The sequence below is a fragment of the Silurus aristotelis genome, assembly GCF_946808225.1.
Source record: "Silurus aristotelis genome assembly, chromosome: 7".
NCBI classification, from domain to species: Eukaryota; Metazoa; Chordata; class Actinopteri; order Siluriformes; family Siluridae; genus Silurus; species Silurus aristotelis.
Window position 1 is genome coordinate 8865998 of NC_139580.1, and position 17353 is coordinate 8883350.

Here is a 17353-nt window from a genome sequence, read left to right on the forward strand (position 1 = left end):
ATTTTCAAAAGAAATTATATAGTGCCCATACAGAAAAATTATAATAATAATGTCCTCACAAGCTCATCGGTAACAAATCAAATAATTACATTCACACAATAACTATCCCTATCTCTCTCTCTCACCAGTAGCTTGTGGTGGTTGCAGTGCTGTCGTTGCTCTGCATTGCTTGTCTCTGTTGCCTCCTGGCCTGCCTTTGAACTAATGAAAGTCAACAGATACAGAGGCACAATTTAAATGCTAATGTATTAATGTATGTACTAATGTATTCTTACATGTAAAAATAGGGCCTTTGATGTAATAAACTAAGGCTGATCTCACCTTCTCCTCTCTTCAGTATAATCTTCATGGTCATACCAAACACGAGGATGATGAGAATGGCTCCTATTCCACAGATCAACAGAACTATAGTGAGTTGATCTTTGCCTTTTGGAGAAAATGACACAAATGTCCAGACATAAAACAGACAGCTATATGTATATTTCATATTTATTTATTATTATTGTTGATTGGATATATAACAGTAAAAGCTGAGTAGAAAAATCTGAGACTCTTCTTCAGTTTAAACTGGATTTTAACTCCTTCCACCAATACACATAAAAAAAAATCTAGAGTCTTCTATGTTTTTTTTATTATCAAGATAATGCATGCTATTAAACTATTAAATACACTAACTTACAAATTACTTACAAATCACTTCGATATGTGTAGAAATAATAACTAACAGAAAATACAACAAATGTATCAATTCATATTTTTGAGTGACCACTGTCCATCAGGTTTTCCCAGAGCTACATGCTATTTGCTATTAATACTGCTGACTCATGACTATGCTGCAAACTAGAATAGAAAAAAATAGCCTTTAATTGTCACATATACATTGCAGCACGCTGAAATTGTTTTCTTCGCCTCTCCCAACTTTCGTTCAAAAGCTGGGGTCAGAGCGCAGTGTTAGCCTCAGTGCTCCAAGGGGTGCTGTATCTGAGCACAGAGGGTGCTGTAAGAGTGGCAGCTTGGCGAGCCCGGGGCTTGAGCCCCCGACCTTCCAAACAGTAACTCAGAGCCTTAACCACTTAGCTCCCACTCTAACTGCTGTTCAAATTACATGATCAAGTTTGCTGATGACTCTATAGTTACAAAACAACAACAAAATCTCTCTCAATGTTGATAAAACTAAACAGATAGTTGTTGAATAAAGGCATTTATCAATATTGCACATCCAGCATCACCTTCACTTCTTGCAGACCCTACAGCCGATTGTGAGAACAGCTAAATATATCATTGGTTTTTTTTTAACAACCACTGTCACCTCGTACAATAGCAGCTACATATTCAAAGATACCAGTTTCCTTTGCAGTTCTTTCTCAGACTCTTCACTCTTCTGCAATCAGAAGTAGTGTACAGGAGCATCTGTACAAGATCTACAAGATCCTAAAAATGGTAGTTATGCAGTTAGGCACTGCAGTTGTGATTTTAACTAAATGGAAATAGTTGTATTCGTCAGCATTTAGGCCTCATCATATAGCACAGAGACAGCGCTGGTTATAACTGCAAATGACCTGCTATTGGCCTCTGATTTGGGTGTGGTTCCTTGCTTGTGCTCCTTGAACTAGGTGCAGCTTTTGAACTTTTTTGAGTTGAGGGAATGGCCCTCAACTCAACCGGTTCAGTTCTAATTTGACTTTATCATTATAAGTTTGTAGATGTAAATGGTGACTTCTCTGCAATTACTAAGGTAAAATTTGGTGTTTTACAACACCACAGCTTTATTTTTTTTAAATCTATCTATCTATCTATCTATCTATCTATCTATCTATCTATCTATCTATCTATCTATCTATCTATCTATCTATCTATCTATCTATCTATCTATCCATCCATCCATCCATCCATCCATCCATCCATCCATCCATCCATCCATCCATCCATCCATCCATCATCTGCTATTTTTTGTAATCCAGTTATTTATTTAAAGCTGCTTTTGGAAAATGTCCACTGTTTAAATCACTATACAAATCAAATCAACTCAAATTGAATTATTGCCATGTGAGCAACTAACCCAGTTTGATTAAATACCACATCACAGCATTGTGAAGAAAAAAGAACGACATTTCCATCATTGTATGAAAATTATTTTTATTACTAGTGGTGGCTCCAGTGGTTAAGGCGCTGGATTACTGATCGGAAGGTCGAGGGTTCAAGCCCCGGTATTGCCAAGCTGCCACTCTTGGGCCCTTGAGCAAGGCCCTTAACCCTCTGTGTGCTCCAGGGGCGCTGTATCATGGCCGACCCTGCGCTCTGACCCCAGCTTCCAAGCAAGCTGGGATATGCGAAGAACAACATTTCACTGTGCTGTAATGTATATGTGACAAATAAAGGCTATTCTATTCTGGCTATTCCATTATTATTTATTATTATTCTTTCTTCATTAATTATTATTAATAATAATAATAATATTATTATTATTATTATTATTATTATTATTACAGTGCCTTGCGAAAGCATTCGGCCCCCTTGAACCTTGAAATTTATTGGATATTTCAAACTTTTTTAACAAATAAAAAACTGAAAAATTGGGCGTGCAAAATTATTCAGCCCCTTTACTTTCAGTGGAGCAAACTCTCTCCAGAAGTTCAGTGAGGATCTCTGAATGATCCAATGTTGACGTAAATGACTAATGATGATAAATAGAATCCACCTGTGTGTAATCAAGTCTCTGTATAAATGCACCTGCACTCTGATAGTCTCAGAGGTCCGTTTAAAGCGCAGAGAGCATCATCAAGAATAAGTTTAAAGCCGGATTTGGATACAAAAAGATTTCCCAAGCTTTAAAAATCCAAAGGAGCACTGTGCAAGTGATAATATTAAAATGAAAGGAGTATCAGACCACTGCAAATCTACCAAGACCTGGCCGTCCCTCTAAACTTTCAGCTCATACAAGGAGAAGACTGATCAGAGATGCAGCCAAGAGGCCCATGATCATTTTGGATAAACTGCAAAGATCTACAGCTGAGGTGGGAGACTCTGTCCATAGGACAGCAATCAGTCGTATACTGCACAAATCTGGCCTTTATGGAAGAGTGGCAAGAAGAAAGCCATTTCTTAAAGATATCCATAAAAAGTGTCGTTTAAAGTTTGCCACAAGCCACCTGGGAGACACACCAAACATGTGAAAGAAGGTGCTCTGGTCAGATGAAACCAAAATCGAACTTTTTGGCAACAATGCAAAATGTATGTTTGGCGTAAAAGCAACACAGCTCATCACCCTGAACACACCATCCCCAGTGTCAAACATGGTGGTGGCAGCATCATGGTTTGGGCCTGCTTTTCTTCAGCAGGGACAGGGAAGATGGTTAAAATTGATGGGAAGATGGATGGAGCCAAATACAGGACCATTCTGGAAGAAAACCTGATGGAGTCTGCAAAAGACCTGAGACTGGAACAGAGATTTGTCTTCCAACAAGACAATAATCCAAAACATAAAGCAAAATCTACAATGGAATGGTTCACAAATAAACATATCCAGGTGTTATAGGTGTTATCCAGGTGTAATAACCTGAATCTGGACAATCAATCAATCTTGGACCTCAATCTAGAATCTGTGGAAAGAACTGAAAACTGCTGTTCACAAATGCTCTCCATCCAACCTCACTGAGCTCGAGCTGTTTTGCAAGGAGGAATGGGCAAAAATTTCAGTCTCTCGATGTGCAAAACTGATAGAGACATACCCCAAGCGACTTACAGCTGTAATCGCAGCAAAAGGTGGCGCTACAAAGTATTAACTTAAGGGGGCTGAATAATTTTGCACGCCCAATTTTTCAGTTTTTTATTTGTTAAAGTTTGAAATATCCAATAAATTTCGTTCCACTTCATGATTGTGTCCCACTTGTTGTGGATTCTTCACAAAAAATTACAGTTTCATATCTTTATGTTTGAAGCCTGAAATGTGGCAAAAGGTCGCAAAGTTCAAGGGGGCCGAATACTTTCACAAGGCACTGTATTAGTAGTAGTAGTAGTAAAGTTTACTTTTAAGAATTTCCATTATAAATTGTACCTTTTCAATATAAAATACAATATATATGTTTGAGATGATATAGTCACAAAATGTAATGTATTGGTTCATGTTCATGCACTTGAATTTCCTTATTTTTTTGTTCCACTGAGCACGACATTCTATGTAATGTATTTAAATAGAAAGTATTTTTTGGTGCCTCTGCCATATTTGTTTTTCTGCCACTTGGTACCACAGTTAGTTTTTTTCTTATTTGTTATTGACTTTTTAACCTTCAAGCACTGTTACTTAACATTTAATCAGGAGATTTTATCATTGTTTTTATTGCTTTATATTCTATAAGTGACTCGGAATATTAGAAACCATTTTGATTCTTTCCAGTCAAAATACAGTAAATATATTCTCTCGGTTAATTAAGGAAACTGTGTTAATTATAGACATACACGTTCATTACACTATAACCCTAATGCTATATTTCCTGCCTTATTCTCTGATAAAAATAGGTAAGAATTTTTACATTTTGTCAGCATTACCCATGATCCTTAGCCTCTGTTGCTATGGAGACGGAAAAAGAAGGGAAATTCGTGTCTATGAACACGAATCCATAAATAAAACTTTGTGACTGTTTCACAAAATGCCGTGAGAATGTGTTGTATTTATACTTACACTTTTGTTCATAGGGTGAAGAACTGAAGTTTCCACATGGACTCAAAACAGTACAGTTGAATGCTTGTTTTTTATAGATGATCTGACCTATGTGTTGATTATTGCTATCTATCTGATTCTGTTCCCTTTTCCACTTAAAGCCACAGGTAAGGTTCAGAGGCAGGCTGGTATTACAGATCATATTCAAATTTTCCCCACAGTTGTTTACATCGGTCATGGCCTTCACCTCTACAGTGATGTTACCTATATCAACAAAATATCAATTATCAAATATTATATTACATACAGTGTACTGTTTTTTGAAGTCCACATCTATAGCCTGCAGAAAAAAAGAACATTTGGAAAGCTTCCATATTGCTTACTAACTGAGCTTTTGTAACTAGGTTGTATAGCTGCATTGAGTTCTGGGACTCTGCCTCAATGTTTGTTGTCTGCTTTGGGTATTTTATTAATATAATGTTTAATGCTGCTGGAACTTAAAAAAAATTTATTTCAAGGTTTTAAGCAGAAATTTTCTGTAAATAACATTAACATCTCACATTGAGTTTGATGAAACTTAGGACAATATTCTGCGTATGAGAAAACTATAACTAACTAACTAAAACAAAAGAAAAAAAAAAAAAACTTACCAGGACAATAAACTTGTGTAAAGTTTTGTGAACAGGGTTGCCATTCATTATCGGCTAATACAGACAGTACATGATCTAAAGAGGGAGACGGAAAAGTAACAAAAAATAAGTAAAAGTTATCCGACATAAATTTGTGATTATATTGCTTTATAGTGGTTACTTACAAATCATTGTAAAGATGAGGAGATGAGTCAGGCCTGTTATCCATCTTTCTGTCATGGTCATTACTGAAAACTAGCCCACTCACTATGTTATTTGGTAAAAAGACAAGAGTATTAAATGTATTTTTGGATATTTAGTTTATATGAAATGTATATGAAACTGAAACTATTGTATTTGTTAGTAAAGTCATAGTCACTCCCTCTTTACTTCTCCCTCATGGAGAAGCTGATGCTGGATCTATGATGATCACAAATTGTTCTGTATTGTTGAAAGATTTATGACCAAACTTTTGATGTCACCCATATGAGGATGGGTTCCCCTTTGAGTCTGGTTCCTCTCAAGGTTTCTTCCTCATATCATCTAAGGGAGTTTTTCCTTGCCACTGTCGCCACGGCTGCTCATCAGGGACAAACGCACACCATTCACCTTCACTGTTGTTTTCTGTAAAGCTGCTTTGAGACAATGTCTGTTGTGAAAAGCGCTATACAAATAAACTTGACTTGACTTGACTTGACTTTACTCAAACAGCTTAATCTGTAATTCCTTCATTATCAGTCCTTATAACTTCCTAAATTTTGGTATAAAAGTAATTTCTATATTTCACAGAAACAGCACAATCGACCAAACGAAAGCTTATAATCTCACAGAATTCTCTGGGTTTTTCCTCAATAAAATGAATCTTACATCGCTATGATTTTTCTGGGATATTTACTCAAATATATAAATAATATCATACAGTGAAAGGCCTTCATTTCTAATTAGAGTATGAACAACCACAACACAAACTTGAGGAAAGAGATTGAAATAAAGTCTAAATAATTTAATATCCTTACCTTTAGAAGTAGCATATGATATGAAGGTGAAGGAAGTGAAACATGCTCTTTATGGCAGGGATGGGTTTGGTTTGGAAATAGAGTGTCCTTTCCTGTTTTCTATGCAAATGACGAAGAAAAATACAATATGTAAAGTCTGCCCCTTTGACTGCCAACACATTTATTTCTATGCTTCTTTGCATGTTACAGTAGCAGTCTATGCGTCAATAGAAACATTCACAAAGCACAAAGAGTTGCATAGATCTAATACAGTATATCCACACTCGATTGACTGACATTTTATTATATAATTGTTAGACATAGGCCGTTTTAATGGTAAAAGCCTGAAGGTTTACATTGAATACAACTATGCCCTTTTCTAGAGCAATTTACAATAATTATATATATAAAACTGCGAGACTCACCATCCTTTTTATTTGAAAAACTTGACTTGCCTAAATGTTCTTATTAGTTTTAATTTTATATTTTCTTTTCATTTTTTAACCTTCTTTTAAATTACATTTTATGGTTGCCATCTATCTATCTATCTATCTATCTATCTATCTATCTATCTATCTATCTATCTATCTATCTATCTATCTATCTATCTATCTATCTATCTATCTATCTATCTATCTATCTATCTATCTATCTATCTATCTATTTCTTTGTTAAACTTATATTTAATTCAAAAGGTTGGTGGTTTCCACTACAGATACCATTACAAAACAAATGGCTTCAATTACAACGTATTGTAATCAGAATGTTTAATGACATCCTAAACACCAAGATGTGCATCTATGGGTTGCTAAATTTGTTTTGGTCTGTAATGGTTTTCATTAAACATAATAGGCAACCAGTAAAAGGCAAAACATTACCAGAAGAATCCCACAGGGTGACGTCATTACAGCTTTTATTTAAACCAACACAGTGTGTGAAGTTAAAGATGATCAGCTGTAGAAGTTCAATTCAATTGTAATTCAGTTTTATTTATTTACTACTGTCTCAAAGCAACTTTGCAGGGATGAAGAGGTTATAGTGAATGTGTATGTTAGTGCCAATAAGCATAGTCCCTATACGTTTATCTGTAATGAGAGAGCCAGTGGAAAAACCGGAAAAATGCAACTCCATTTTTCCCCAACATGATTGTTTTTTTGTTGTCCAACAGATGGCGCTGTATTACACAAAAACATGCCTGCCACTGTTCAATTTCCTCTCGCTAATTAGACTTAAATGAAATACCTGCATTCAGCACAGGTGTGCTTTTTTTTTTTTTTATACTTAAGTCTGTAGCCAAACTGCGCAGTAAACACATGTAACACCTAGTGAAACAAATGAGATAAAGTGTGCAGCGTTATTGTGATCAAGCTTCTCTGAGACAATATGGTGGCAGTCAGGGGTTTAACCCGGGCCGTCGTTTCCTCCTGTTCCAGCACATCGGCGTGGATCAAAAGAAACCTTAGAGGAAATACAAGGAAAATGCTTCAAAAAGAACGCAAAGTGAGTTCACCTGATATTATATATAAAAATATACACAATCTCTTCTACAGCTACATGTGGTTTCCCCCCAAACTGTAACAACAAAACACTTGAGTCACTGTGCCCCCTTACTTCTCAAAATAATAACCAAGCTAATAATTAAAAAAAAAAGTTTTACAAATTGATTTTATTATTCCGTAAATACTGGTTGGAGATGAAAGAGTATACGTAAATAATAAAAAAAAATTACTAAACAACAATGCAGTGTTAACATAGTCAGCCAATTACATCCACGCTGCCACTACTGCAGTAACGTAAATCAGTAGCTAAATGTTCAGTGAAATCATTATTCTAAAGTTCGCCTTAAACATTTACCAAAACAGTTTTAATTAAATCTTTTAACAATGGATATAAGAAAATGGTTAAGATGCCCTTTTGCTTTAGTAGCTACATTTGGTTATATGCTGGTGGTTAATTTGTGTGTTTTCGTGAGTCTTGCACTTTAGAGGGATGATAAATTATGGTTTACAGTGAGTGACACGTTTAATATTTTGTTTTTAGAAGTATAATAATTATAATATATTAATAGAATGTGAAGGAGAGCCCCCCCCCCCCCCCAGTTAAACATGAGACCCCCTCATTTTGTATTCTCTGGCGCCGACACTGTATCGATGTCTTGGCAAGTAAATATATCTTGTCTTTACACACATTGTCTTGTTCTTTTGGTGGATAATTTTTAAGCATTCCTTTCTAGATTTTTAGCTTGAAATTAGTAAGCAGGTCTAGAAAAGTTTTCTTTTATTTTTTTCTTTTATTTTTATTCTTAGAATAGGGGAATAGAGATTTTACAAGGACAATCCACATTTAGGGATAGAAATCCACAAACTGTGGTCCATATAGTGTACCAACCTACCTACCTACACCTCACCATGTTCTATTCTTTATACTTGCAGCTCAGCTATATGGCAAAAAATTAAAATCTTGTTGGGTTTTTTTTTTTCCCCAGAATGTTTGACCAAATTTCGATTTTTATTTTATTTATAAGACATTACAACAACATAACTGAAGTAACATTTTCTTTATTGCTATTTTGAAAAGAAAAATCTGGTTAAGGTACATTGTATTTTTAGTGGGCATGCCACAAATAAAGTGGTCAACATGGTGTAAATAAATGTGAACAAATTCTCTAGTTAAATATTTTTGCAGAAGACTTGAATGAAATATGAAAGCAAATATTGTGCAATTTGAATGAAACATGAAATATTTCTGAACCCGGAGCAAGAAAATACCCGTTTTAAAAATCAATCAAGCAAATTCAAACCAGTAGTATTAACAGTAATTGTTTGTAAAGAGAAAAAAAAGTAACACTTTGCAGACCATTGTGCAAACATAATTTTTGCATGATGCATGCTGTTAAATCGCATGTAGGTTTCTTGAGAGGAAGACCAGTCCGTCTACTGTTTCAGGCTTTAGAGATGCTTTACGACAGGTTACAATGTTCCCACCTGCACTGAACACACTCTCAGCAGGGGCACTGGTTGCGGAAATACAAAGGTTATTTATTTTTTTAAAAAGCTTACCAAGCCTGGGGAAGATTGCCTCATTAGGCTTCCACCAGTGAAGTGAGTTTGTGTCTGAATCTACAACAGGATACACCAAATAGGCTGTCGGCGCTGCTTTGACTGTCTTCTTCTGATTGAATGACCGGTTGTGGTTGTGGTGCTGTTTCTTAAAAAAGCTTGCAAAGTTTTTTTTTTTTTCTTTTTTTCTTTTCTTTGGCCCAGCTTCTGTTCTTCCTGTTTGACATCCTGAGTCATCTGAACTGTTGTCTCAATATTTGTCTGGCAACAATGTCGGCTGTTTAGCAATTTTTAGTTTTATTCCAATTTGTCATGTTTGATGCAAGTTGTACAGAACCTGGGATCCATCAGATATGCTACACTTAGGAGTTGATCTGTGACTGGGTCGCTGTATTTGCCGTTGGGGTACTGCAGAATTGTGCTTTTGATATGTGAAGTCTGTATCATCGTTTTGTGTTCGTAGAATATTGTTTCTAATGATTGTTAAAGATGGAGCACTGGTTTGAGGTATGAGAAACTTACATATGCCTCACCCAACAATGCATCAGTGAACTCTTGAAAAGACTTGCAGTGTTATTTATGGATTCTATGATATACATGTCTTGCCATGTTGGAACAAGCTGCCATGTTATTTGTGCGGCTTTCTCCTGTTCTAAAACCCACTCAATTGTCTTTTGTCTTTCTGTAATGAGCTGATGAGAAGGTAGGCTAAGATCATTTCTCTTATTTCATCTAAAGAGAAACACACTTGCAATCTTCTTGCACACTGCAACTGCTCAGTCAACTCTGGTTTTTCACACCATATTCTGTAAAAGCAGAAAGCAAGAAAAATAGATTTGAAATAGCAGTTCATTCTTCTATATGACAGAAATATTGTGAAGAGCTTTCCCCTTAATAACTTTAGGAATCTATAACCAAAAAAACCCTCTCAGACTCGTTTGATAGGAAAATTCTTAAAGAAATTATACCTTTTTTTAAAAAAAAAACCAAAAAAACCCAATATTTGTTAAATCGATTTAATTTCTTTGTCTTGGGTAGATTGATCTTCTACAGGGCTGCAGGATAAATCCCAGAGTATGTCCCAGGAATGCTTGGTGGGGGTGGGATTACACCGCATACATTCAGACACACTCGTACCTAAGGGTGATTTAGTGCTGCAAATCAGCATGTATTGCTGAAGCAGGGAAAAAATGGAGAACTCGAACACCCACACAGATATTTGGAGAACGTACTGTATGCAGAAATGCCATACATACCCCGGTCTGTTGTCAGGCTCAAACTCAGGAGCTGTTCCTTAATTCCAGACAAGCATTTCGTATATTTACAGGAACCTTCATTGCAAAATATCAGAAGCTCCCTCAACTGACATGATTTAGAGAAAGTTGCATCATAAGTTTATCAGGAATGTGTGAGTAAAAATATTTTTTTTGGATTGACCTTGTATTAGGTTTGTGGACATCCGATAGTAAGATTTGTATGTGATTCATGAACGTTCCATTCCACATTTAGTCCCTATTAGCTGTTCTAATAAGCTCCACTTTACTATTTAGATGTTTCAGTACAGCTTTAGTTTACATTAACCAATAATAATAATAAAAAAAGCATGTAAGTTTTTAATATAGTGAAGTTGTCAATGGAGAGATTTATCTAGAATTTTTGGTTGGAGTCTGTAGTGCTATTGTTTTAATAATTAAAAATTAGGTTTGGCAAGTTGCTGTATCGCAAAAACCCAGCATTGATTTATACCAGTACTCGCTGTGGTTTTACTTTTTTTTTATTAATTTTTTTTATTCAGAGCAGTGTTTGAGTTATCGAGTAAGGGGATTTGATCAACTATATTCTGACAATGTCAAAATATGTAAAATAAAAACAATCTTTCGGGGGGGGGGGGTGTCTCTTTTTTCCATAATATATTACACATGAATTGAACATTCCCTGATGCATCAGGAAGTTTTGAGTGTGGGTGTGGGTTGAGTTGTGCGGTGATGTCAGTGTGCCTAGAGGGTCTGACTTTGGCTTGTGGTTACATGTTTAGGTTCTTTTCTACTGCAGCTTATATCAGAGTTGCTCAATAAGGTCAAGAACAAGTTTTGTTTTAGTCAGATCAGCCACTTCCCCTTGCGGTGTGTTGCCATAGCAAGACTTCCCTTCGGAACAGGAAGTGACAAGCCGTGCGAAGTAACGGGGCGTGAAGTAAGAGCGTAGGGTGTGCTCGCTTTCTGGTGAGGTGTCCTCATGCTCAGCTGGATCGAGCCATGGCCAACAAGCTGAAAACTCTGGCAGTACCTGCTAATAATCTGGTAAGAGGAAAGCTGAGTTAGGTTCAATTGTTGAAAATGATGACTGGGAGTTTTGAGCTGTGAGGATTAAAACTGGATGGCGTTTTGATTTTATTCTACAGCATGGCACTGCTGAAAGGATTTTAAGATGCTTGCTGTGACAGCACTGTCAATCTCCAAACAATAGTCAATGCGTTAATTTCTGTTCGCTCAAGATAAAAATTTCGACACGGCATGAAACTGAATGTCGACAGGAACTCAACAAATGTAGTTTATTTGGTTCCATATTAAGGATGTGAAAAAGAAAACGATGTCTGTCCTCAACACACAAATGTGTGATTTCAATGTTACACATGGGTGCTCATCGAAGCATAGACAGAGGAAATCTGAAATTCATCATCTGTTTATTCTGTCAAGTGTCATTTTATAGCTTCAGTACATACATATAGTCTACAGTTGTGCAGACATTTAATTCTTATGACAGAATAAATATGGTCTTTTTTTGTTTGGTCAGGGGAAAAATAAAAAGCCAAATGTACAGAGTAGTAACGGTTTTCTAAAAAGTTGTAGATTCACATTTCTGATCTGCTTTTCTGTTTTAATGTTTATCGCCAAAGTCTCCTTGTATCTGTTATGACTTTTGGTCAGTCCTGGCCATCTTTCTTTGGATTTTCTTTTTTTCTTCTTCTTGATTTTACATAACAGGACACACACATTTCATGTTAGCATTTTGCAATTCTGTTTCTTTGTAGATACTTTGTTTCTGTGTAGGGGTACAAACTTTTGCACTTGATTGTAGAAAACTTGGGATTTCTGTTACAAAATTCCTATTTTAAGATGTGCAAGATGTACATTTTGGTTCACCTGTAACAGCAGGTTAAGCATGCAACAATGCATACTGTAATGCTCTAATTTCTCCGAAGTCAGATTGAGAGAGGAAATCCTGCGAATAATGCACTGTATGGTGCTTCCGCTTGCTTTTATGACTTGCTAGAGCTGTGCAGACAGTGAAATGTCTGTTGTGGTTGGGGGACTAAAGATCATTGAGATATTAGTTTTTTTGCAGCGCTGGCACATTTTTAAGTAAGACAAAAAAATCTGTAGTTTCATTTGTGTAAGATTGCTAATGCGGTTGTTTGTGCTGGAGTCTGACAAGATGAAACACGAACGTGAACAGTGAATAATATTTTCTCATTGTCGTTTTTTGATGCGAGCTGACACGATGAACAGGGTTTCTGCCTGCACAAACCTGTAAGGAGGTCAAACACATTTCTTCAGCTGCAAAGATACCTTTTTAAGTGAAACATGCAACCACATACAGAGGAATGACTAAGTATGGAAAAAACATGTTGGGTCATGCTAAGGTGGAGAAGATAATCAACAATGAGCTGGTGTCTTGTAACCTGTCAGGACAGTGATTATTTTCCAATAGCAGCCTGTTCTGGAGTGTTTATCAGCAGATAATCAACACAAATAAATGTGTACTTTTAGTCTATTTTATAAATGCAGTGACAATTAGTACAAGTTTTTAATTCCTGTAATAGTTCAGCAGTTTTAACTAGTTTATTCCCTCACCAGCTCATTACCCCCCCACACCCCCGCAACCCCCACTTTGCTGTTTGTCGTTTTTACGTGACTCCAAATAGCTCAATCTGCCGAGCTACTTAGGTGAAGGAAAACTTATGTGGCTAATGGTGGACGATTCATCAAGTAGAATGAGCACTTGAATATAATACTATTTAGGTTTGCACCTTGCTGCTGTTTTAAATGGTTAAACACCTTTCAATCAATCAGATTCAAGGGTAACAATTATTTATTGTGTTATCCGGTTGAGTCACAGTAAACAGTTTAGGTTGTGAAAGCATAAAACGTGTGGGATAAAACTCTACATATGACTAAACAGCAGCTGAGTGCAGAACTTGTATACCTCTAGACATTTGATTTACATTCACCCAATTTTATTATTTTTTAAACAGATTTCTATACATTTATTTCACTTTCCTGAATTTGATGAGTATTTTCCAATTGCTTGCCATCCTCCAACAATTCTGAATAAAATTGCACATTTTTCTGATGTGTTTGAACTTCACCATGCTGTTTGGCTAACTGCCACCCAATAATATTATGATAATGGTTAAAACTCTCGGCCAAATGATAAATCCGTTCTGGTGATCAAGAGCTACATGGCTAGCTGTTTATCTCCTGCTCTGGCCTTGATTTTGGACCAATCCCCCCCCCCCCCCTTTTTTTATTGCCATGTGTGAAATCTTTGAAGTACCACTTTGCATTGCCTTATAAGAGGTTCTGTATGAAGGGGGAAATCATTTCATTAAGAATCCTTCAAACAAGACTCATGAGAATGGGGTCAGACACGACAGCCGTGATAAACGATATATGCGAGAGAAAAGAAACACCAGCTTCCTGTGTAACAGCTGCCACTGAGCACCTCTAGTGCAAGGCAAACCGTTTAGCTGTTTGGGAGACAATATCCTGTCATCATGCAACTTTCCCACCAGTTCATGCACCTTTATGTTGTTCAAGTTTTTTTTTTTTTGGTTCCCCCCCCCCCAGTTTGACTTTGTCTCATGTGTTTGTTTTTTGCAGACGCAGGCAGTTTCAGATGGGGGTAAGTAAATAATCAAATTTTGAGCTAGCACCTCGGCTTTTTGTTCTTCGTGCTGATCGACAGGTTTAGATCTCAGATTATTACAGGATTTGTCTTGATTTCTGCTGTAAAGGAAAAGTGTTCTGTTTACTGTATTTGTTAGAAAGCCTGAGGAAGTGACAGATATGTAAATTTAACATCCATATAAATATTCAAGAGGCAAGAGTTTGGTGAGGAGGAACAGCAGAAACTCTCAGCAGACAGATGGTACTGAGGAAGCATTCTGCCAAACATGAAGAGTAGGAGGATATGAGATGACATGATAATTAATAGACTGCATGCACACTTAAGCCTAAGCCACTCTGCAAGGTTTATATCATCTTATAGGCGATAATGATATCTTGACATAAAGACAGATTTTACAGATTGTTGTCATGGATCATCCGACTGTCATCAAATTCCACCCAAACAATAGGGGTAAAAACATTGCATGGTTTTAGATTAGGAATCACATCCTGACCTGGGATGAATATCTTCTCGCATGCTACTCACATCATATCAGCGTTTTCGTGCAAAGGCATCAAAATCAATTACAAATATTACGAAGGTTTATTTTATTTTTAACATTTCCACACCCACTGTACTTGAAGCTCGACGGTCCCCTCAGGATCAGTTGTAGCCATCAGAGTTCGCTCGTATAGGCGTCATTATTTTAATTTGTAAAATTAGCTTCAAACCCGTGAAATGCTAAAACACCAAAGAATAAACTATTTATTCACAATTGTATTAAAATTAACTTTAACTGGCTAGGAAAAATCACCTTTAGGTTCAGTAGGTATCTTTTGGAAAAAAGAAGTGTCCAGAAGTATCTGTCTTTTTAAAGCAATAAACATGGGGGAGGGTCTGTAACATCACTGACAGGAAAGATGTAAAAACAAAGCCAGGAGTTGTTTGCTCAGGTAGTATTTATCTTTACAGAAATGTTCAAACATCTTTGAATTAATGAACAAATTGGGTTGAACTTGACGTTTTCTTCTTGTCTCTTTGTAGAGTTGAAGATGTCGAGGTTGTCTGGGACGGGCAGCAGTCCTAGTCTAAGTACCAGTTCTGCTGGAGGAGAAGCTCCTGGCGAAGTAGATGGTCCAGCCAGCAGGGTGGTCAGCTGGGCTGTGTGCTTCGAACGCCTGATGGAGGACCCAGTCGGAGTGCGCTACTTTACTGTAAGAGCTCATACCTAAATTCTCACCTCAGAGTTTTTCACTGAGTAATAATATGATAAACATGTACATGTGCCTTTTATACAAAAATTTAGGTGTTAAATGTTAGGGTCTAAACCTAAAGTCTTAGGTCTAAAACGGGTCTAAAACTAGTAGGTTTAGGCCTGTTTTTATATTTCCGATTGATTGATAACAGTTGAGTTACTTCTCAGTTTGCCTGAAAATAGAAGACTGACCTCTAAATCATATGCAGTGGTGTGAAAGTGTTTGTCCAGCCATCTGTTCGTGACCTCAAGCTGAAGCAAACTTGGGTTCTGCAGCAGGACAATGATCCAAAACATCCAAAGCTCTGAATGGGTGAAGGAAAAACAAAATGTAGACTTTGAAGCGGCCCAGTCAAAGTCCTGACCTAAATCCTATTGAGATGCTGTGGCATGACTTTAAAAAGGCAGTTCATGCTCGAAAACCCTCCAATGTGGCTGAATTACAACAATTCTGCATAGATGATTGGACCAAAATTCATCCACAGCCCTGTAACAGATTTAACAAGCAAACGCTTGATTGCAGTTGTTGCTGCTAAGGGTGGTCCAAACAGTTATTAGGTTTAGGGGGCAAACACTTTTTTCACAAAACTACATGGTCTTTTTTGAAAAAAGTGTTTCACATGGTCTTTTGTGAAACACTTTTTTCACAAAAGACCATGTAGTTTTGGATTTTGTTTTCCCTCAATAATAAAGACCTTTATTTAAAAACTGCATGTTGTGTTCACGTGTGTTAACTTTTACTAATATTTAAATTAGTTTGATGATCTGAAACATTAAAGTGAGACAAACATGCAAAAAAATAAGAATTCAGGAAGGGCAAACACTTTTCCACACTACTGTAGATCGCTTCCCTAGAGTCTCCTAATTTGAGTGAAAGAAAAAGTTTGTGCTGCCACACTCAAAAACATCTTATAAAATTATGTGCCTCCAAAATTGTGGTCTGGGAAGAACCACATATGGCTTAAAGTCAGGTGTCTTAATACTTTTGTCTGTATAGTGTATGTGAGAAGATTCTGTAAGTGAACCAGAGATTTTATTCCTTTTGAAGTTATTTTAAATGTGCTGCAATAAAATTAGGCAATCTATAAACTGAAAGTTAGCATGCTGTTATCTTGCCTTCTTTTAAAGCACTGACTTTCTTACTCCAGTTTTAAACTTAGCTTCTGACTAAATATTTTAACTAAACTTTAAAATAGCGGTTGGATTCCTGAGTATATAAATGAAAATGGTTCAAAATATTTTTCTGGCAAAATGTCCTCAGGCTTTTCTTAATTCGGAGGTGAGTGCTGAGAATATCCTCTTCTGGCAGGCCTGTGAGAAGTTCCAGAAAATTCCACCTACTAATGTGGATGAGGTATGAATGTTGACTCACTTATAAAACTGGCATCACTTATTACTGACCTAAATTCTGGTTATATTTTTCATGGTTCATCTGGACATTTTTCTTTTTAGATCTTCTGTTACTCTTTTCACACACATTGAACACATCAGGCATAGCAGCAAGTGCTTTATAGAAGATATTTCATGACTTGAAGCAGACAGTAGGGTAAAAATGTATAGTTCAGGCTGATAGTTTCACCATAAAATGTATGTATAGGTTTTTTATTTTAATCAAGGGTGTTTGCTTCTCCTTCAGGTATGTGATCCCCTGTGCAAGTTTATTGTCTGTACCATTTAGTGAATCATACAGGAAGAGACCTCAGAATAGATTTGTTTTAGCACATATGATCAGATGAGCTGATCAGTAAAAATAGCTTATTGAAGAAAAGTGGATGCAAATGCCAGCCAAAAGAAACACAACAAAAAAAACTTTCCACTTCTCTTTACTTCTGCATGCCACGCAACATTAAGGAGGTGACGATGATGAA

The 17353-nt window shown here is 36.5% G+C and overlaps 2 protein-coding genes across 8 annotated transcripts in view; one reads left to right on the plus strand and one right to left on the minus strand.

The window, feature by feature from the left end:
* LOC310729138 (uncharacterized protein) lies at positions 1-10027 on the minus strand. 2 transcript variants are annotated; one of them, XM_083547217.1, is made up of 7 exons: positions 9341-10027; positions 6303-6401; positions 5472-5541; positions 5308-5382; positions 4679-4921; positions 322-426; positions 1-201 (listed from the first exon to the last, which is right to left on the minus strand). In XM_083547217.1, exons 1-7 carry the CDS (start codon positions 9362-9364, stop codon positions 122-124), a joined length of 696 nt encoding a protein of 231 aa, XP_083403343.1. In that variant the 5' UTR covers positions 9365-10027; the 3' UTR covers positions 1-121. The 2 variants fall into 2 exon arrangements, with proteins under 2 accessions (XP_083403343.1, XP_083403344.1); XM_083547218.1 differs by lacking the exons at positions 6303-6401; positions 9341-10027 and adding an exon at positions 5996-6288 and having other exon boundaries at positions 5472-5682.
* The window catches only part of rgs14a (regulator of G protein signaling 14a), a 24731-nt gene continuing 14944 nt past the window's right edge, over positions 7567-17353 (plus strand). For 2 of the 6 annotated variants that reach the window (XM_083547088.1, XM_083547089.1), the window contains exons 1-4: positions 7570-7781; positions 14224-14245; positions 15275-15444; positions 16747-16839. In XM_083547088.1, coding sequence (XP_083403214.1) covers positions 7665-7781; positions 14224-14245; positions 15275-15444; positions 16747-16839 — 402 coding nt within the window. In that variant the 5' untranslated portion in view covers positions 7570-7664. Of the gene's footprint in view, positions 7782-11484; positions 11641-14223; positions 14246-15274; positions 15445-16746; positions 16840-17353 lie in introns of those variants that run through there. The other 4 variants (XM_083547090.1, XM_083547091.1, XM_083547092.1 and 1 more) reach the window with 4 other exon arrangements.

Coding starts and splice junctions, on each gene's coding strand:
- LOC310729138 (XM_083547217.1), bottom strand. CDS start 9,364: ATGAGGCAATCTTCCCCAGGCTTG. Junction 4,922..5,307: donor TACACAAGTTTATTGTCCTG/GTAAGTTTTTTT, acceptor TTGTTGATATAG/GTAACATCACTGTAGAGGTG. Junction 202..321: donor TATACTGAAGAGAGGAGAAG/GTGAGATCAGCC, acceptor GACTTTCATTAG/TTCAAAGGCAGGCCAGGAGG.